Genomic DNA, 17,956 nt, shown 5'->3' on the forward strand with positions numbered 1-17,956 from the left:
GAAATGTACAAAAGGGCAAATGTATAGAGGCAGAATAGTGGTTGCCTAGGGCTGGTGGTAGGAGCAGGGATACCAAATGGGCACAGGGGAACTTTTGAGTGTGATGAAACTGAGTGTTCTAAAACTTATAGTGGGGATTATTACATAAATGCATTGTTGAATTAGACACTTATACATGGTGACTTTTATGGCATGTAAATTATACCCCATGAAAGATGTCTTAGAAAAATTTATCAAGACTTCTTATTCCCAGTATGGCATAAAGGAGCTTGGAAGTTTTCATTCCATCCGAAAAACAAGTTTACAAAAAACATGAAAAAAAATCGAAAAATCAACAGTTGAGTTTTTCTTAGATATGTCAGATATGTGAGGTCATAGGGTAATTTTATTGCCTTCAAATTGGGGAGACAGGTAGGTAGATCACAATATACTGAACTGAAATTCATATGCAGAAACATCCAGAACACCTGATATAGCAGGATAGAATGACCTAAACTTTCATGAACACATTTCTGGGGACTCAGCATGGATGTCTCTGAGTGTTGAAAATCCAAGGGCCAAGGCCCAGGGCACCCTCCAAGGTGTAGATTTGTCTCTAGGAACTCACAAGTTCTCACAGTAAACACTAGAGAAAAATCCTCTCATGCTTCTGGCAGGAAGAGGAAAAAAGGAATTGGATTGAAATACAGTAGTCTGTTCTTAACAAGGCCTACCGTTCAGAGAAACTGTATTAACAGGCCCTAAACTGTAGGGATTTTATCAGAGACTAATCAACCTGAGAGAAGGGACATATTCAATTCCAATTCACTCTAACCTTCCAACCCTAACTAAGGGCAAACTGAAAAGCACTGTGAAGTTCACAGTTCAGAGACATAGGCTCACTAAAAGACTGACACCTAATCTCAGCAATGATGGGCACAATGGTCACCTCTTTCCCACACCTTACCGCCATATTACTAAAGCCCTATTTGCAGCAGTTCCTTTTACCTCTGCATCATGTGTGACATTCAAGAAAAAATTCAAAGGCATACTAGCATTAGCACTAGACCCAGATATAGCAGGAATATTAGAATTATCATACATGGAATTTAAAACTACTAGGATTAACATGCTAAAGGCTGTGATGGATAAAGTAAACAGCAGGCAAAAACAGATGTGTAATATAAGCAGAAAGATGGAAAATCTATGAATGAATCAAAAAGAAACATGAGAGATCAAAACACTAGCGAAAATGAAAAATACCTTCAATGGGCTCATTAGAAGACTGCACATGGTTAGAAAAGAATCTGTGAGCCGTGTGCGGTGGCACAGCAGCTCAGGAGGCTGAGGCAGAAGGATCACAGGTTCAAAGCCAGCCTCAGCAACTTAGCAAGGTTGTAAGCAAACTGAGACCCTGTCTCAAAATAAAAAAATTAAAAGGGTTGGGGATGTGGCTTAGGATCAGTGCTTGGGTTCAATCCCCAGTACCAAAAATAAATAAATAAATAAATAAATCTACGAGCTTGAGGATATGAGTAGAAACTTCCAAGACAGAAAAGTAAGAGAATATCCAAGAACTGTGGGTTAACTGCAGAAGGTGGAACATTTGTAATGGCATACAGAAGCAAAAAGAAGAAAAGAAATATTTGAAGTGACAATGACTGAGAATTTTCCCAAATGCATATTAGACAAAAACCCCACAAACACAGGAATCTCTTAGAACATCAAGAAGAATAAATGCCAAACACACACACACACACACACACACACACACTCCAAACTGTATGTAGGCATAGTACATTCAAACTATAGAAAATCAAAGATAAAGAAAAAATCTTGAAAGAAGACAGAGGGGAAAACACCTTATCTATAGAAAATAATTATATATGACTTCTAAGAAATTCTGTAATCAGGAGAGTAATGTGAAATATTTAGTGTTGGAGAAAAAAAGGAAAATAAAAACTAGTCTAGAACTCTGCACCCTGCAATATTACGTCTTCAGAAGGACAGATGAAATAAAATTTTCTCAGACAAGTAAAAATTGAAAGAATTTGTTGTCAGTAGGTCTGTCTTGCAAGAAATATTAAGAGAAGTTCTTCAAAGAGAAGGAAAATGATATAGGTAAGAAATGTATTTTTACATAAAAAAAGAAAAGCATCAAAGAAAAAGTGAAGATGAAATACCTTATTTTTATTATTTGTAAATGACTCAACAAATAACAGACTGTTCAGAATAATATCAATGACCATCTTTGATCCTGTGTATATGTATATGCTTATGTATGCTTATACGTAAGTAAAATAATAAAGCAATAAACAAGGACCTAGAGAAAATAATTAATAATTATAATCAATAATTAATCATAAACTATTGCATTACTCATGACATTTTATAGTGTTATTTGAAAACTTATTCAGATTAGTTGTAAATGTATGTTACAAACTCTAGGGCAACCTCTAAAAAAAGTTAAAAAGGGAAGGAGAAAGAAAAAGAGAGGAAGGAGAAAGAGAAGGAGGAAGAGGAGAAGGAGAAAAGGAAGAGAAGGAAAAACCTAAAGAAAATGGAATCATAGAAGATGTTCAATTAGAGTCATGAAAGCAGAAAAAGAGTGGAAAGACAAAAACAGAAACAAAGGGTAAGAGATCCAAGATGGCGGACTAGAGGGAGGCTGTGTTCCTTATCACTCTGTAACTCCGGTTTCAACCAGAGGATGTCTGTTTCTTGGTGAGGCAGTTTTTGCTGCTTATCAATCCCCTGCTGTTTACCCCATTTGTCTGCTGTGACCACCTGCAGTCTGCCAGCATATTGACGCCTTTTTTGAGTGCAGATTGCTCACTGTCAGGCGCCTATCATCCGCCATTTGCCTGCCTCTCGCCTGTCCATCGCCTGCCTTACACCTATCCATCACCCAACGCAGGAGGTTCACCCAACGCAGGAGGTTCACCTCCCAATCGTCCGACAACAGTCAGCAAACTGATCACCAACCGCCAGTGGAGCACCAGCTGCCTGCTGTTGCCTGGAAGTTCACTGTTACAGTACCTGCAGGTTTGATTACACAAGGCTGCGCCATTTTCAGACAACAGCCAGGCCCCATAGGACCTCTGACCAGACTCCAGGATCCCTCAGCCCGACTGATCACTCCCTGCCTCCGGGGCCCTCACATCGACTGACTGCTCCCTGTCGCCAGGACCCCCAGACCAACTGACTGCACCCTATCACCGGGACCCCAGACCGACTGATTGCACCCGACCTCCAGGACCCCTGCCTGACCAACTGCACCCTGCCTCCAGCTGACCATATCCACACCCTGAGCTGCAGCTCCCCATTTGCCAACACATTTCAAAGCCAGAGCGGCCATCTTGGATAATCCTGGAAGCCATAGCTCCGATCTTTAGGTGGGGCAAATCCCATCCTGAGACGCCTGCTGGAGACTTGAAGCTCATTGTCAGGTACCTCTCATGCATCAGGCTACTGAACACTGGGAGGTTTCATTACTATATGACTGTTATACTATAGATTTTCTTTTTTCTTCTTATTGAAAAATTTTAAGTTTTTTATTTCTTCACTTTTCTTGCTCTCTTTTCCTTTTGTTTACCTGTTCCCTCAGAGTCTCTTTCTCCCTTTTTTGCATCCTAACATCCAATTTCTTTTGATTACACTCTCACCCTTTCTATTATCTAGAACTTCTGCATATTCTTTTCTTATCCCACTAACAGCCACATTCTACATCCCTCTGCATCCTCTTTGTCCTCCATTAGAAACTGCAGACCTTATTGCAAATCTGTTTGTTTTACTGAAAATAATATTTGAACTCATTCTGTTTATTATGACAATATTGTTATTGTCCTCATAGGGGCTATTTGGTCTAGAATTGCATAGTGTCTGAATTGGGCACTGCTAACATTGATCTCCCCTTAAAGAAAGGGTTTTGGAAACCTATAGGGCCACTGTAAGCCTATAGGGGGAAATCTGCAATACCCCAGATCTGCACTGCTAGAGGGGAAGATACATGAACAACATGAAAAAACAAGGGAAGAAAATGATCCAAACAAATCTAGATTCTATAGTAACAGAATCCAATGGCAGTATGTTAGAAGAAATGTCAGAAAAGGACTTCAGATTATACATGATTAAGATGATTCGCGAAGCAAAGGATGAGACTAGAGAACAAATGCAGGCAATGAATGATAATACCAATAAGCTGAAAGAGCAACTGCAGGAAGCAAAAGATCATTTCAACACAGAGATAGAGATTCTCAGAAAAACCCAAATGGAAATCCTTGAAACGAAGGAAACAATAAACCAAATAAAAAACTCAATGGAAAGCATCACCAAAAGACTAGACCACTTGGAAGACAGAACCTCAGACAACGAGGATAAAATATTTAATCTTGAAAATAAAGTTGCCCAAACAGAGAAGATAATAAGAAATCATGAAACAGAATCTCCAAGAACTATGGGACATCATGAAAAGACCAAATTTAAGAATTATTGGGATTGAGGAAGGCACAGAGATACAAACCAAAGGAATGAACAACCTATTCAATAAAATAATATCAGAAAATTTCCCAAACCTGAAGAAACAAAGGGTAAGGGTAATAAATAAAAAACAGTAATAAATGTAGTAGATATCTATTCAATTACATCAATAAACTCTTTAAATGTCAATAATCTGAATACGCCAATTATGAGAAAGAAGTTGTCAGAGGGATAAAAAATAAGACCCAAATTATGGGTCTTAATTTATGAGAAACACACTTTCAATATAAAGGCATATATAGATTAAAAAGAGACAAAGAAAATACAAAATGTGCCATATTATTAATCAAAAGAAAATCGGAGTAGGTGTATTCTGACAGGGAAGCATTAGAACAAGAAACTTATCAGGGAAAAAGAAGGGAATTAGTGATTAAGATGTCAATTCTCCTACAAGACATAACAATTTTAATGTGTATGCACCAAAACACATAAGAAGAAACAGACATCTAAAAGGACCATACCTACTAAAGAAATGGAATCAAAGGCACTTCACAGAAGAAGAAATATGATTGGTCAATGACTACATGAAAAAACATTCAACATCACTAGCAATTAGAGAAATACAAAATAAAACTACACTGAGATTTCATCTCACTTCAGTCAGAATGGCAATTATCAAGAATACAAGTAACAATAAATGTTGGTGAGGATGTGGTACAAACCACTCTGGAAAGCAGTATGGAGATTCCTCAGAAAACTTGGAATGGAACCTCTATTTGACCCAGTTATCCAACTCTTCAGTATATAACCCAGAGGACTTAAAATCAGCATAATACAGTGACACAGCCACATCAATGTTTATAGCAGCTAAATTCACAGTAGCCAAGCTACTATGAACCAATCATAGCCAAGCTGTGGAACCAATCTAGGTGTCCTTCAATAGAGGAATGTATAAAGAAAATGTGTTACATATACACAAGGGAATATTACTCAGCCATAAAGAAGAATGAAATTATGGCATTTGCCGTAAATGAATGGAACTAGAGACTATCATACTAAGTGAAATAAGCCAACCCCTCAAAAACCAAAGACCAAATATTCTCTTTGATATGCGGATGCTGACTCACAGTAGGGTGGAGGTGGAACGGATGTTCACCAGATTGGACAGGGAGGAGTGGGGGCGAGGGTGGGGGCGGCAGAAGGGAGAGGGGATGGGAATAGGAAAGACAGTAGAATGAATTGGACATAACTTTCTTATGCTCATATATGAATACATGACCAGTATAACTCTGCACCGTGTGCAACCACAAAATGAGAAGTTATTCTCCATTATGATATGTCAGAATACATTCTAATGTCATGTATAACTAAAAAGAACAAATAAAAATTAAATTAAAAATTATATTTATTAATTTTATATAAGAAAATATTAATTAACTTTCCACAGAAAACATCAAGCTCAATGGTTTCATTGATGAATTCTATCAGACATGTAGGAGAAATTAAATCTATTCAATCTCTTACGGAGAATAGAAGCAGAGGGAACACTTCTGCACTAATTCTATAAGGCCAATGTTACCCTAATACCCAATCCAGACAGACATTATGAGAAAATAAAGCTAACAACAAATATCTCTCCCAGACATAAAGGCAAAAATCCTCAAAAGTGGCAAATCAAATCCAAAAATGTAGAAAAAGAAGTACACATTTTGACTATTATAGATGAATGTTTGTGTTCCTTTAAATTTCATATTTTTAAATTCTACCATTGGTAGGTAATTTAGATAATGAAGATAAAACAATCATGAATGGAATTAGTGCCCTTATAAAACAGAATCCAGAGAACTCCCAAGTTTTCCTCCTGCATAAAAGGAGAACGCATACAAAGGGAAAACAACAATCTACAACTTGGAAGAGGGACTTCACCAGAACCTGACCCTGTTGACACCTGGATTTTGGATTCTAAGTCTCCAAAAACTGTGAGAAACAAGTGTTTGTTGCTTATGCCATTTGTTACAGCAGCCTGAGCTGACCAAGACAATGACCAAGTTGGATTTATCTCAGGTATACAAGCCAATTCAACATTCAAAAATCAACTAATGTAATCCACCATATCAATAGGTTACAGAAGAAAAATTACATGGTCATACTAATAGATGCAGAAAAATAATTTGACAAAATCTGACACCAAGATAAAAACTCTCAGCAAGGTAGCAATAGAAGGAATATTTTCAATTTGATAAATGACATCTACAAAGAACCTACAACTAACATCTTACTTAGTGTTAGTTAATGGTAAGAAACTAGAAGCTTTCTTATAAAGTCCAGCAATAAGACAAAGATATCCCCTCTCCCCATTCCTTTTTAACATCTATACACCCTAGTTAATGGATTAGGACAAGAAAAAAAAAAAAAAGAAACAAAAAATACCTACTGATTGGGAAAGAAAAAAAAACTTTGTTCACAAATGATGTGCTTATCTATGAAGAAAATCCAAAAGAATTAATCAGAAAACTCTTAGAACTAATAAGCAATTGAAGCAAGTTGGCATAATATAAAGTTAATATACAAAAGTCAATCATTTTTCTATATTATAATAAAGAAAAAGAATTTGAAATTAAAAACACAATACTATTTACACTAGCATCTAAAAGAACAAAATACCTAAATAAGTCTAACAAAATAAATGCAAGATTTGAATGAGGAAAACTATAAAACTTTGATGAAATAAAGAAGAACCATATAAATGGAGAGATATTCTGTGTTCATAGACAGGAAAACTCAATATCATCAAGAGGTCAATTTTTAATATCTTGGTCTATATTGTCCATGCTATTCCAATCAAAACCTCAATAAATTATTTTGTGGATCTCAACAAACTAATTTGAAAGTTTATATGGTGAAGCAAAAGACAGACTTGACAACACAATATTGAAGAACAAAGACAGAGGGCTGACACTCCCTGACTTCAAGAGAACTACCACCTTCACTACAGAGCTGTGGGTGTCAAGACAGTGTGGCATTGGCAAAAGCATATGCAACTAGATTGGCGAAACAATAGCAAACCCAGAAATAGCCCCCACGCAAATAGATTGATCTTTGACAAAGAAGCAAAGACAATCCAATGGAGCACAGATGAACTTTTGGACAAATGGTGCTAGAACGAGTGGACATCTACATGCAGAAACAATCTAGACACAGACTTTACTCCTTTCATAAAAATTAACACTAACTAGAAGGTAGTCCTAAGTGTAAAATGCAAAACTTTATAATTCCTAGAAGATAACAGAAGAAAATCTAGGTGACTATGGTATGGCGACTCTTTAGACACAACATCAAAGGTGTGATCCATTAAAAATAATTGATAAGCTGGACTTTATTAAAATAAAAACCTTCTGCTCTCTTTTCTTTTTTGTCAATAAAATATTATAAACCGTTATTTAAAGCAAAATAAACTTGCAGATGTTGTGAGATGACAGGAAGAGATATCCCTTTCAAAGTCATCATTTATTTACATTACATTTAACACTGTTAGCAACTCACAGAGAATTAAATTGGAAAAATGAAACAATTGAAAATATTTTACAATAACAGTAAAGAACAAATACCTGATAACACTGGTAGTGTGATCCATGATTGACATGAAAAAAACTCCTGCCTTTTGAAAGATGCTGTCAAGAGAATGAGAAGACATGCCACAGACTGGGAAAAAATATTTGCAAATGACATATCTGATAAAGAACTGTTACCCCAAAAATACAAAGAACTTTTAAAATTGAATTTTCTGCACCTTTTCTATGCAAACAATGAATGTTGAAATAAATTAAGACTTAGGTAGGACTTGGCTTCTTTACCCTTCATACTTAGTGTAAAGCAGTACTAAGAAAAAATGATAGTCATTTATCCCCTTAACAAAATACAACGATGCCGTCTAGATCTCTTGAGCTATGTTATTAAATAACATCTGCAAAAAAATGGAAAAGAAAAAAAAATACACTTTGCTTATCAAAAGGCAGAATTTCCTTAAATTACATGGTTTTAATTTAAACAATGGAATAACAATTAGATATTTAATAGAAGAACAGAATATCACATCTCTAAGATGACTGACTACATTTTTTTGAAAATTGTACATTTTCTCCTCATTTAGAAAAAGCTGAAAATGTTTATGTTGGTATATAATACATTGCACTGAAAGATGAATTAAATTTTCACAGTAAGTTAAAAATAGTTTCATTTCTTGACACTAGATCTGATTCCACAAATGTCATTTATATGGCATAATTAATTGCAGAGTTTCAGTAATGTAATTAACTGCTAATGAGTAACATAATGACATTTTAAAGAAGTGCATTTCTGAAACATTTAATTAAGAAATAGATGCAACTTTATATTCAGTTTGATTTTATACTCTGCAGCCAATTCATGATACATTCATAACCAAAGAGAAGCGTTGGGAAAACATACAAGTACAATATGTCCTGTGGGCCTATAAAAGACATATATTCTACTTCAACATCTAAATAGTTTTCTTTTCCAAGGTACACTAACATACAACAATTTTACCAGTATAAATGTATCCAGTACATATTGAGGAGGATAATTAAAATAGATAAGGTGGCAACTAGTAATGGATACTGTAGTAATGGGTACAGTAGTTTAACCTTTAATCCAGAAACATATCAATTATTATTTTATTGTAAACAAATGGGGTACAACTTGTTTTTCTGGTTGTACATGAAGAAGAGGTGTACCATTTGTGTAATCATACATTTACATAGGGTAATGATGTTTGATTCATTCTGTTATTTTCCTTCCCCCCACCCCTCCCACCCCTCTTTTCCCTCTATAAAGTCCCTCCTTCCTCCATTCTTGCCTCCCTCCCACCCCCCATTATGTATCATCATCTGCTTATCAGCGAGATCATTTGTACTTTGGTTTTTTGGGATTGGCTTATCTCACTTAGCATGATATTCTCCAACTTCATCCATTTGCCTGGAAATGCCATAATTTTATTCTTCTTTATGGCTGAGTAATATTCCGCTGTGTGTGTGTGTGTGCGTGTATCTCACAGTTTCTTTATCCATTCATCAACTGAAGGGCATCTAGGTTGGTTCCACAATCTGGCTGTTGTGAATTGAGCAGCTATGAACATTAATGTAGCTGCATCTTTGTAGTATGTTGATTTTAAGTCCTTTGCGTATAGCATAGGCCAAGGAGTGGGATAGCTGGGTCAAATGGTGGTTCTATTCCAAGTTTTCTAAGGAATCCATATCAATTATTAACAAATAATTAGTAAATATATTTAAGTCATGACCTTTGCCTTTGAGTGCTTAAAATCTAAGTGGGAAAACAAAAAATACAGACATAAAACTATATGTTGAAGTCAGTGCATATCAGCATATGAGAGCTGATTTGCTGAGATTTCTGAATCTGCCTAGTCTGTTGTCAACCACTGCCATTACAAAAATTAAATTTATAAATTCAAAATTTATATTAAAAATATAAGCAGCAACTATCCCAAACCCTTCACTTCACGTTTATTTTACTTTAATTTATTATTGTTTATCTTCACATTTTGTATCCTCCACAACTTAGAAATCCTACATAATGATGTATAGTTAAATATCTTTTCTCAACTCCATGTTCAAAGATGTTAAATTGGCCATAGTAGGAATAAAAAATCCAAGGAAAATAGCAAATACACCAGGATGGTGGTGCACACCTATAATCCCAGCTTCTTGGAGGCTGAGACAGGAGGATTGCAAGTTGGAGGCCCGCCTGGGCAACTTAGTGAGACCCTGCCTCAAAATAAGTTTTTTAAAGGACCAAGGCTATAGCTCAGTGTTTGCCTAATATGTGTGAGGCCCAGGGCGTCAGTCCCCAGTACCACAAAATAAACAAACAGAAAACCAGAAAGTAATGACCCTTTCCCTTCCTTGGCCCCAGCTGAGTATTAAACTTTTACTAGCAAACTATCATATAGGATAATTAACAATGGAAATCATTGTGTTAAAGGCCAGCTGAATGGTTTATGATCATAGGCATAAAATAAATTCAGAAAAAGTGATGATAAGTGATAGCCTTCTGGCATGTTCAGAAAGATAACAAGTAATTTTGCAGAAGGGACTAAAAAAGCAAAATTGGCAATGATTTCATTAACAAGAAAATTTACAGCAGCCACAATAAACATGCCAAGTCATCTGCATTTAGATGGGCGAAATAGCTCATTTCTTCTTTCCTAAATTAGAGTATCTTTACATTGGTGTTAGTTGCCTAGTATCAATGCAGACATTTTAAAATAGAAATAAAAGGATTAGTAAAACATTGGCAGTACTAACTCACAGCGCCTAGAACAAATCCCTTCAGAAATTCCAGTATCCCTCTCTGAGACTCTGTGCCTTACCTTATGAGCTCTTGAATGCTTTCATTCCCACTAAATCCCCCAATGATCTCATTGAGGTCTCCAATACCTGGCTCTCTCAGTTGTATGCAGTCTTCTCCTTGTCCTCTCTCTCTTTCCTCCTTACCCACCTGCATCTGAGCTCATGTCAGCATTCTTCTTTGCCCTCAATCCCTGCCTGCCTACTCACCAAGCAGGAACACCTCCATTCTGCTGCTGAGCAGAGTCTGAGCCTACACTCCATTTACACACTTCTGGTCTATTTTACCTTCCATCCCCTCAGTACCTATTCTGGACTTTAGCACCTTCCACTCCCCACTGATGTCTTGCCTTCCTCTATGACACAAAACCTTGAGACCTCAAGAGGAATTCTCCAATACCTTCCAAAATCGTCTCTGGTCACACCTATCTTTACTACTTTTGTTTTTGTTTAGAGATTGAGGTATCAAAACCCTCCTTGTGTTCAACTCCTTCTATTTTCTCCAGGATCATGCCATATTGGTTTCTCCCACTCTCCTTATTTTCAACCTATAATGATGAAGCCTCTTCCAATCTCATTAAGTCATTCCTTGGTCTACAATATCTTCCCAATGACTATGCTATTCCTTTTCTTCCCTTACTTCTCTAACTTTTGGAAAGGACTCTGCATGAACTGCCTCCCCTTCCTTGATGTTGTTCATTTCCTCCATGATCCTTTCTAACATAGCTTCTCCCCATCCGGTTCTGTGGAATAAGTTTGCCTTGGGGCATCAGCATTACTCATCTTACTCAAGTAGCAACTCCTCCTGGCTTCTTGAAAGTGATTTTCTCCTTGCGTCTTACCTAGTGTTTATTCTTTTTCCTTGTTTTTTGTGTGTGCCTGCATTAAATAGTGGCATTTTCAAGAGTTCTCTCCATAGTCAACATTTTGTCTTACTTTCTATGCTCTTCTTGGTATTGGTGAAACCCAAGCTATCTTGAAGTTTGTATGTAAGTATACCTGCTCACCATCTCCACCTGGATATCTCATAGCGCTTCAAACTCATATGACCATATTTGAAATGAACTTACCCTACCTCTCAATATATACATACTACAGTATATTGTATTTTGTCTGGTGACAGCATGATACATCTAGCACTCTAGCCTGAAATTTGATAACCTCACATGACTCTTCACCCTCAACCCCCACAAACCATTGATAACCCATTTGTCTACATTACCTCATAAACACTCGCTGAATTGGTCTTATATTCTTTGTTTCTATCCCTCCCACTCTCCAGGCTCTTGTCTTCAATTGGTCTCTTGCTTTAGTTTTACTGCTGTCAAAACTACTGTCCGCTAATCTTTCAGCATGTTTTCCTGACGATGACATCTAGCCATCTCAATACTTTTCACTTATCTCTATTCTCTGCAGAGAGCACATCTGTGTGATCTGGCCCCTGCAAACTATCCCCTTAATCTTATCTCTCATTTCCTTGAAATTAGTGACTTATAAATCTGAACTTGTTGCTGCTTCCTTCATACCCCATGAGGGGACTTTGTGCATGTTTGGGGCCTTCTTCCTTTTCCCCCACTTCCATGACCCATTAAGGATCAGATAATACCGGTTCCCAGGAATTTATCCAACCTTTCTCCAACTCCTCCCTTTCAGGACTAGGTTTGACACCTCTTTCATGTCTCAATTTTTGTACTATTGCAAGTTAATTATGTTTTAGGGTGCGTCTCTGCAAGACACTAAAATTATTTATTCACATATCCAACATTCTCTTTATGATTGTTTCATAATTTGAAAAAGTCTACATTAGATGACTCCCAAAATAAGTTCTAGAGCAAGAATCTGAATATTCATATTTTGAGCAAATTCATATTGTTTGCGGAACCATGTTAGGTGCTGAGAATTTAAAGATGATAAGACCAGGTCCTTGATTTTATGCCTAATGAGAGAGAAAACAAATAAATGATTCCCACAAAAGACAAGAGTGCCTTGATGTAGATGCAAGAAAGGAATATGGGAGCAGAAAAGAACGCCAGGGGCATCTTCAGGTAGGACTGTGGGGGGAGAAAAATCAGGGAAGGCTTCCTGAAGGAGCCGTCACACATGCTGAGTATTAGAGAACTGGTAAGGGTTACCCAGGCAAAGCAATTAAAAGGCAGTGCAGTAGACGAATAGACACATTAAAGAAATGGCACTTGCAAAGTATGGAAGTGAAAAAGAAGAAGGTGAGTTCTAGAAGTTGTCAGTGGTTGATGGGATTGGAGCTCTGAGAGAAGAAGAGTAGAGGAAAATGAGGCTAGACAAACCAGACTTGAAAATATCATGATAGAGAATTGGAATTTAAAAACAAAAGCTATAGGAAACCACTGAATACTTTAAATGGAAAATGATAACGTGTGTTTAGTATCAAGGTGGAAAAACAGATTAGGAAAAGACAAATGAAAATGAGGGAGGACAATTAGGGAAGGTATGCTACACTTCAGAAGATGGGGATTTTAACTTAACCAGTGAAAGTAAAGATGAAGAGAGAACAGATTCTTGCCTGATTTATAAGAATCAGTAACCCACTCCATGAGAAGAATTAGTTACCTACTGGATGAGAGGGAACTGTTTCATTTTTTTATTCTCAACAATTTTTATTGCATCTATGAAAGACCAGAAATTAACTGTCCCAAATAGTGATATAATGGTACAAAATAACCCACTAGCTCTCTGTTCTCATGGAGCTCATGTTCTGGTGGGAGACATAATGAACAAATAAACAAGTAACACAAACTCAGGTGATTGCATAATGGAAATGAATGAGGATGGAGAAAGATTGGAGACAATATGTTATGTTGGCTGGTCAAGAGGAGACAAAGTTTCAGCAGAGATGTGCATGAGGCGAAGAAAGACTCACAAAAACCGAGAGGAGAATGTGCGTGCTGCAGGTGACTGTCAGGCTTCTGGTTGGGAAGAGTGTTACATGGTACTATTTAGCAAGATAGAATGTGAGTGAAGGAATAAATTTGTGGGATAACAAATGAATTCTAATGCCATTTCTGCCACTTATGTGTTGGGCACATAAGCTAGGGCATGTTTCTTAAGTTATTTGAACCTTAATACCCTCATTTATAAATGGAAAGTCTTAACTTTATTATCCCACAGAATTTTGTGGTGCTCAAATAAGCTAAGATGGGCGACAGTGCTTTGAAAAGTATAAAATGCTGTAACAGTTGAGAGTATTATTGTTTGCTTATACTTGTTTAAGCCTTTTCATGAAGAATAGAATTTTTAAAAAAAGACTTTGAGCTCCATGTGCTGTCAAAACCCACAAGAATAATAAATACTCCAACACTGTTCGGGGGAAAGAACTCTGTTTTCCTTTGGAAACAAGTGATGATGGTTTCCATATTCCCTTTTTCCAAGTGTTAGGATCTGTCAGTGAGGTTGTCAATCTTTGTATTAAGTTTTAAATGAGGTAGAAACATTTTTTTAAATGAGGTAGAAATACATATGTATAGATATTTCATCTCACTTTTAAATACCTACCACTTTTTGTAGAGAAAAATATGCCCTTCAACTAATATGATTCCAGACAAATCTAATTTGTGTGTGTGTGTGTGTGTGTGTGTGTGTGTGTGTGGTTTCAAGAACAGAGTTGAGTTAATCATGCTCTCCTACTATTCTTATCTTATTTTACTCCTTTTTATTCTTTACTCCATTCCATTCATACATGGGGCGGGAGCAGGTGACAGCCATTCTATTTGGTTTAATGCATCTTTTGGTTTATATGTTTCCTTTAAAGTGCATATTTTTAATTATGTAATGATTTTGTAGGGAATTTAAATTCTTACCATTCATAGTGTTCCATATATTTACTACTTCATAGTTACGAACACTTAGATCATCTAGAAGGTTTAATTTTCTAACTAACTAGTACATTCTAGTCTTTGCTCCAAAGAGCATCTGTTTTGCAAGAGTTTGGAGTCTGTTTTTGAGACCAATGCTAAGCTTCCTAGTGTTTACCCTATCTCTTGCAATTTGTTGGTGATAAAAGCAGCTGAGAGTCAGGAAACTGTGAGACAAAAATACTCAGACAACCTCAGCAAACAGTGATCATTGATCTGATCAGCCAGATTCCGACTGAGCTTTTCAGTGACTTCCTCACTTGGACCACTCTCTTTCTAAATCTAGAAACTGAAGAGGTTTCTTGAGTGTACAGCATAATCATGTTTTCCTGAACTGCCATGGCCATTGGAAAATCATCTCAGTAGAATGAGAGTTGGGTTGCTTTCCTTTCCATACTTAACATGTTCCCATTTCTGCAATTTCCTATAATGAGTTTCAAGTTGAGCCAGATGAAACTGCATTTATACAAACACATAATTGGCCAGCTGTTAAAATCGGATCCAGCACAACTCCCAAAAAGGCAGAAGAAAGATTCTCTCTCAAAAAAAATTTTCCGTTTCAGAAGCAATTACCATTCTGGTTATAATTTTTTATGGAAATTTCAGAAATGGAGCTTCATACCAGGAAGAAAATGAACATCTTCAATTAATTAAGCTATATGGAACATATTGGCCTGTTGTAACACATAAGTTGAACCTTTAACCCTTTGATAGCTTGACAGTTTCCAAGAGATGAGCAATTAACTACTCAGCACTTCTTTTCATTAGTCACCCAACTCAGAGGCAGCTTATGTTGGAAAGAAGTAGTGCCCTTCCATAGGACTTCTTTGGAGCTAGACAGAATTGGCACCTGTTCCAGCATTCACTAGCTATGTGACCATTAAACACATTACCATTCGCTCTTCTTAGCCTGAAATTTCCCGTTTGTGAATGGGAATGAACATAGCTTGCTTCCAGTCTTAAGAAAAGTACTTGAGTTAACTCACATGAGTGCCTGGTTTGATGCCTGGCACAGTTAGTGCTCAATAAATGTTAATTCTTTTTTTCTTGTTCCCCTAAGAACTAACAAATGTACTGAAAAGCATTAGGGAAAAAATATCCGAATACTGAGGAGATGAGATGGAGCTATTATAGGTCTGCACTTGCATCTCAAGCCCAGATTTAGCAAATCATGTCCTAAGGGCCAAATCCAATGAGCTACCAGTTTCCTTACATCAGTAGACTAAAAATGGCGTAACAAATACTTGAGGTAAATAAACTTTTAAAGAAGTGTATTTTGGCTCACAATTTTGGAGGTTTCAGTCTATGGTTGATTGACCTATTGCTTTTGGACCCATGGAAAGGCAGCGCATCATAGTGGGAGCTTATGGTGGAGCAAACTGTTCACTTCATGGCACCTAGGAAGCAAAGAGAAGAGGATGGGTATGGAGTTCAATGGCACAGCCCCAATGTCCACAAGACCTCCCATTACTCTCCACATCTTAAAGATTCCTCCACCTCCCAATCATGCTAAGGGCTGGGCACCATACCACATGGACCTTTGGGGGACACTTGTCCAAACTACTGCATGGAATAAGTAGATTCTGTAGATCAGTAATGAGTCAATCATTATTTACATTTTCTGTGGGCAAATGGATTTACAATTTAGGAATGAGTCTGTTAAATAAAATTTATTTATAAGTTGAAATTAGTTTTATAAAGAAAAATAGATCCATCTTACTTCTATTTGTTTCCCAGGCCTGTGAGAGAGTTTGCCATGCCAAGAGGAGCAAATACGTTTTGCTACTGTATAAAAGCAAATGTGATTGTCACTGGAGGTAAGAGGACAGTTCACATCATGGAGAGATTTTCTGCCTTGCAAACAGTGCTCTCCTTGTATTTTATTGCTAGGAATAACCTTTTAAGGAATTTAAAAAATTGTATGAAGTCAAATCTGTCTCTTTCTGTGTGACTTCTTGACTTGATGGCACACTTAGAAGCTTTCCTTAGCCTAGGAATAAGTGAAACAAAATTTTCTGTATTTTATTATAATTTTCTTTTATTGTTTTGCTTTATGTTTTACTTTTAAAGCTTTAATCCATGTAAAAACCTATTTTTACATATGAAAGCATAAGTTCCTAGATTTTAAGAGTCCTAGAGCTCCCTAGAGCACAATGAAGATTTTATCTTCTTTTCTTTTTTTGGTACTGGAAATTGAACTCAGGGGCACTTGACCACGGAGCCACATCCCCAGCCCCATTTTGTATTTTATTTAGAGACAGAGTGTCAGTGAGTTGTTTAGTGCCTTGCTTTGGCTAAGGCTGCCTTTGAACTGGAAATCCTCACACCTTGGCCTCCTGAGCCACTGGGATTACCGGCACATGCCACTCACTGCACCTGGCTGAAGTTTCTTGTATCTTTACGTGCATATATTGGGGGAGAAAGTCCAAGTTTTGTCAGATTCTTAAAAGAGTTCCATGACCAAAAAGATCAAGAGCCGAAGGCTTTGAGTTAACAGTGAAGAGGGCCAAGAATAGAACCTCTAATACCAACTATTTAGTGGTAATTAGGTAGAAGTTGGGAAACAAGGTCATCTTCTGAGATTGAGGGGAAAGACCTTGACATGAGAAGCTTCAGGGGAAAGGTAGAGGACTTAAACACTCTCTCTCTCTCTCAATATATGTTTGCTAATAATAATACTAATGGTAAGAAAAAACACATCCTGTGGTGTTTGAGATTAATTGAGGTAATACATGACTGGCACATAGTAAGTTCTCAATAAATATCCATTCAATCCACTTCTAACACAGGCAAAATTATTTTGGCAGATGTGTGAAGGTTTTGTTGGAATAAAGAAATCTGAGATTGTGATTAGAAGGCTGTTACCAATATCATGAATGAGATGGAGAGGGTCTAAATATTACAGGTATCTTGCAAAAAGAAAAGAAAGAGCCAGTTTCAAAGACACTGGAAGTGGGTCCAGAGGTGGAGCTTCATGGTAAAGTGCATGTTTATCATGAGTGAGACCCTTAGTTCATTCCCCAAAACCAACAAATCAAAAACAAAAACAAATCAAAACAAAACAAAACAAAAAGTAACACATTGGAAATAAGAGATTCATAAGGTCATTCATGCAGAATGATATTGTGGATTAGAAAAAAAGATCAGCCAACTACAATTTTGTAAGTTGGGAAATGGAAGAACATCACTGTGTTCATAGTGGCATACAAATGAGAAAGAAGATGCTTC

General features: G+C 36.8%; 1 protein-coding gene across 1 annotated transcript in view; it reads left to right on the plus strand.

Annotated features, from left to right (window-relative positions):
• Positions 1–17,956, plus strand: part of WDR64 (WD repeat domain 64) — a gene marked incomplete at its 5' end in the record, with an annotated part of 135,366 nt that overhangs the window by 34,244 nt on the left and 83,166 nt on the right. The window contains one exon of the mRNA XM_079106101.1: positions 16,466–16,545. Coding sequence (XP_078962227.1) covers positions 16,466–16,545 — 80 coding nt within the window. The remainder of the gene's footprint in view (positions 1–16,465; positions 16,546–17,956) is intronic.

The sequence above is a fragment of the Sciurus vulgaris genome (assembly GCF_902686455.1).
Source record: "Sciurus vulgaris genome assembly, chromosome: 12".
Classification (NCBI taxonomy): Eukaryota; Metazoa; Chordata; class Mammalia; order Rodentia; family Sciuridae; genus Sciurus; species Sciurus vulgaris.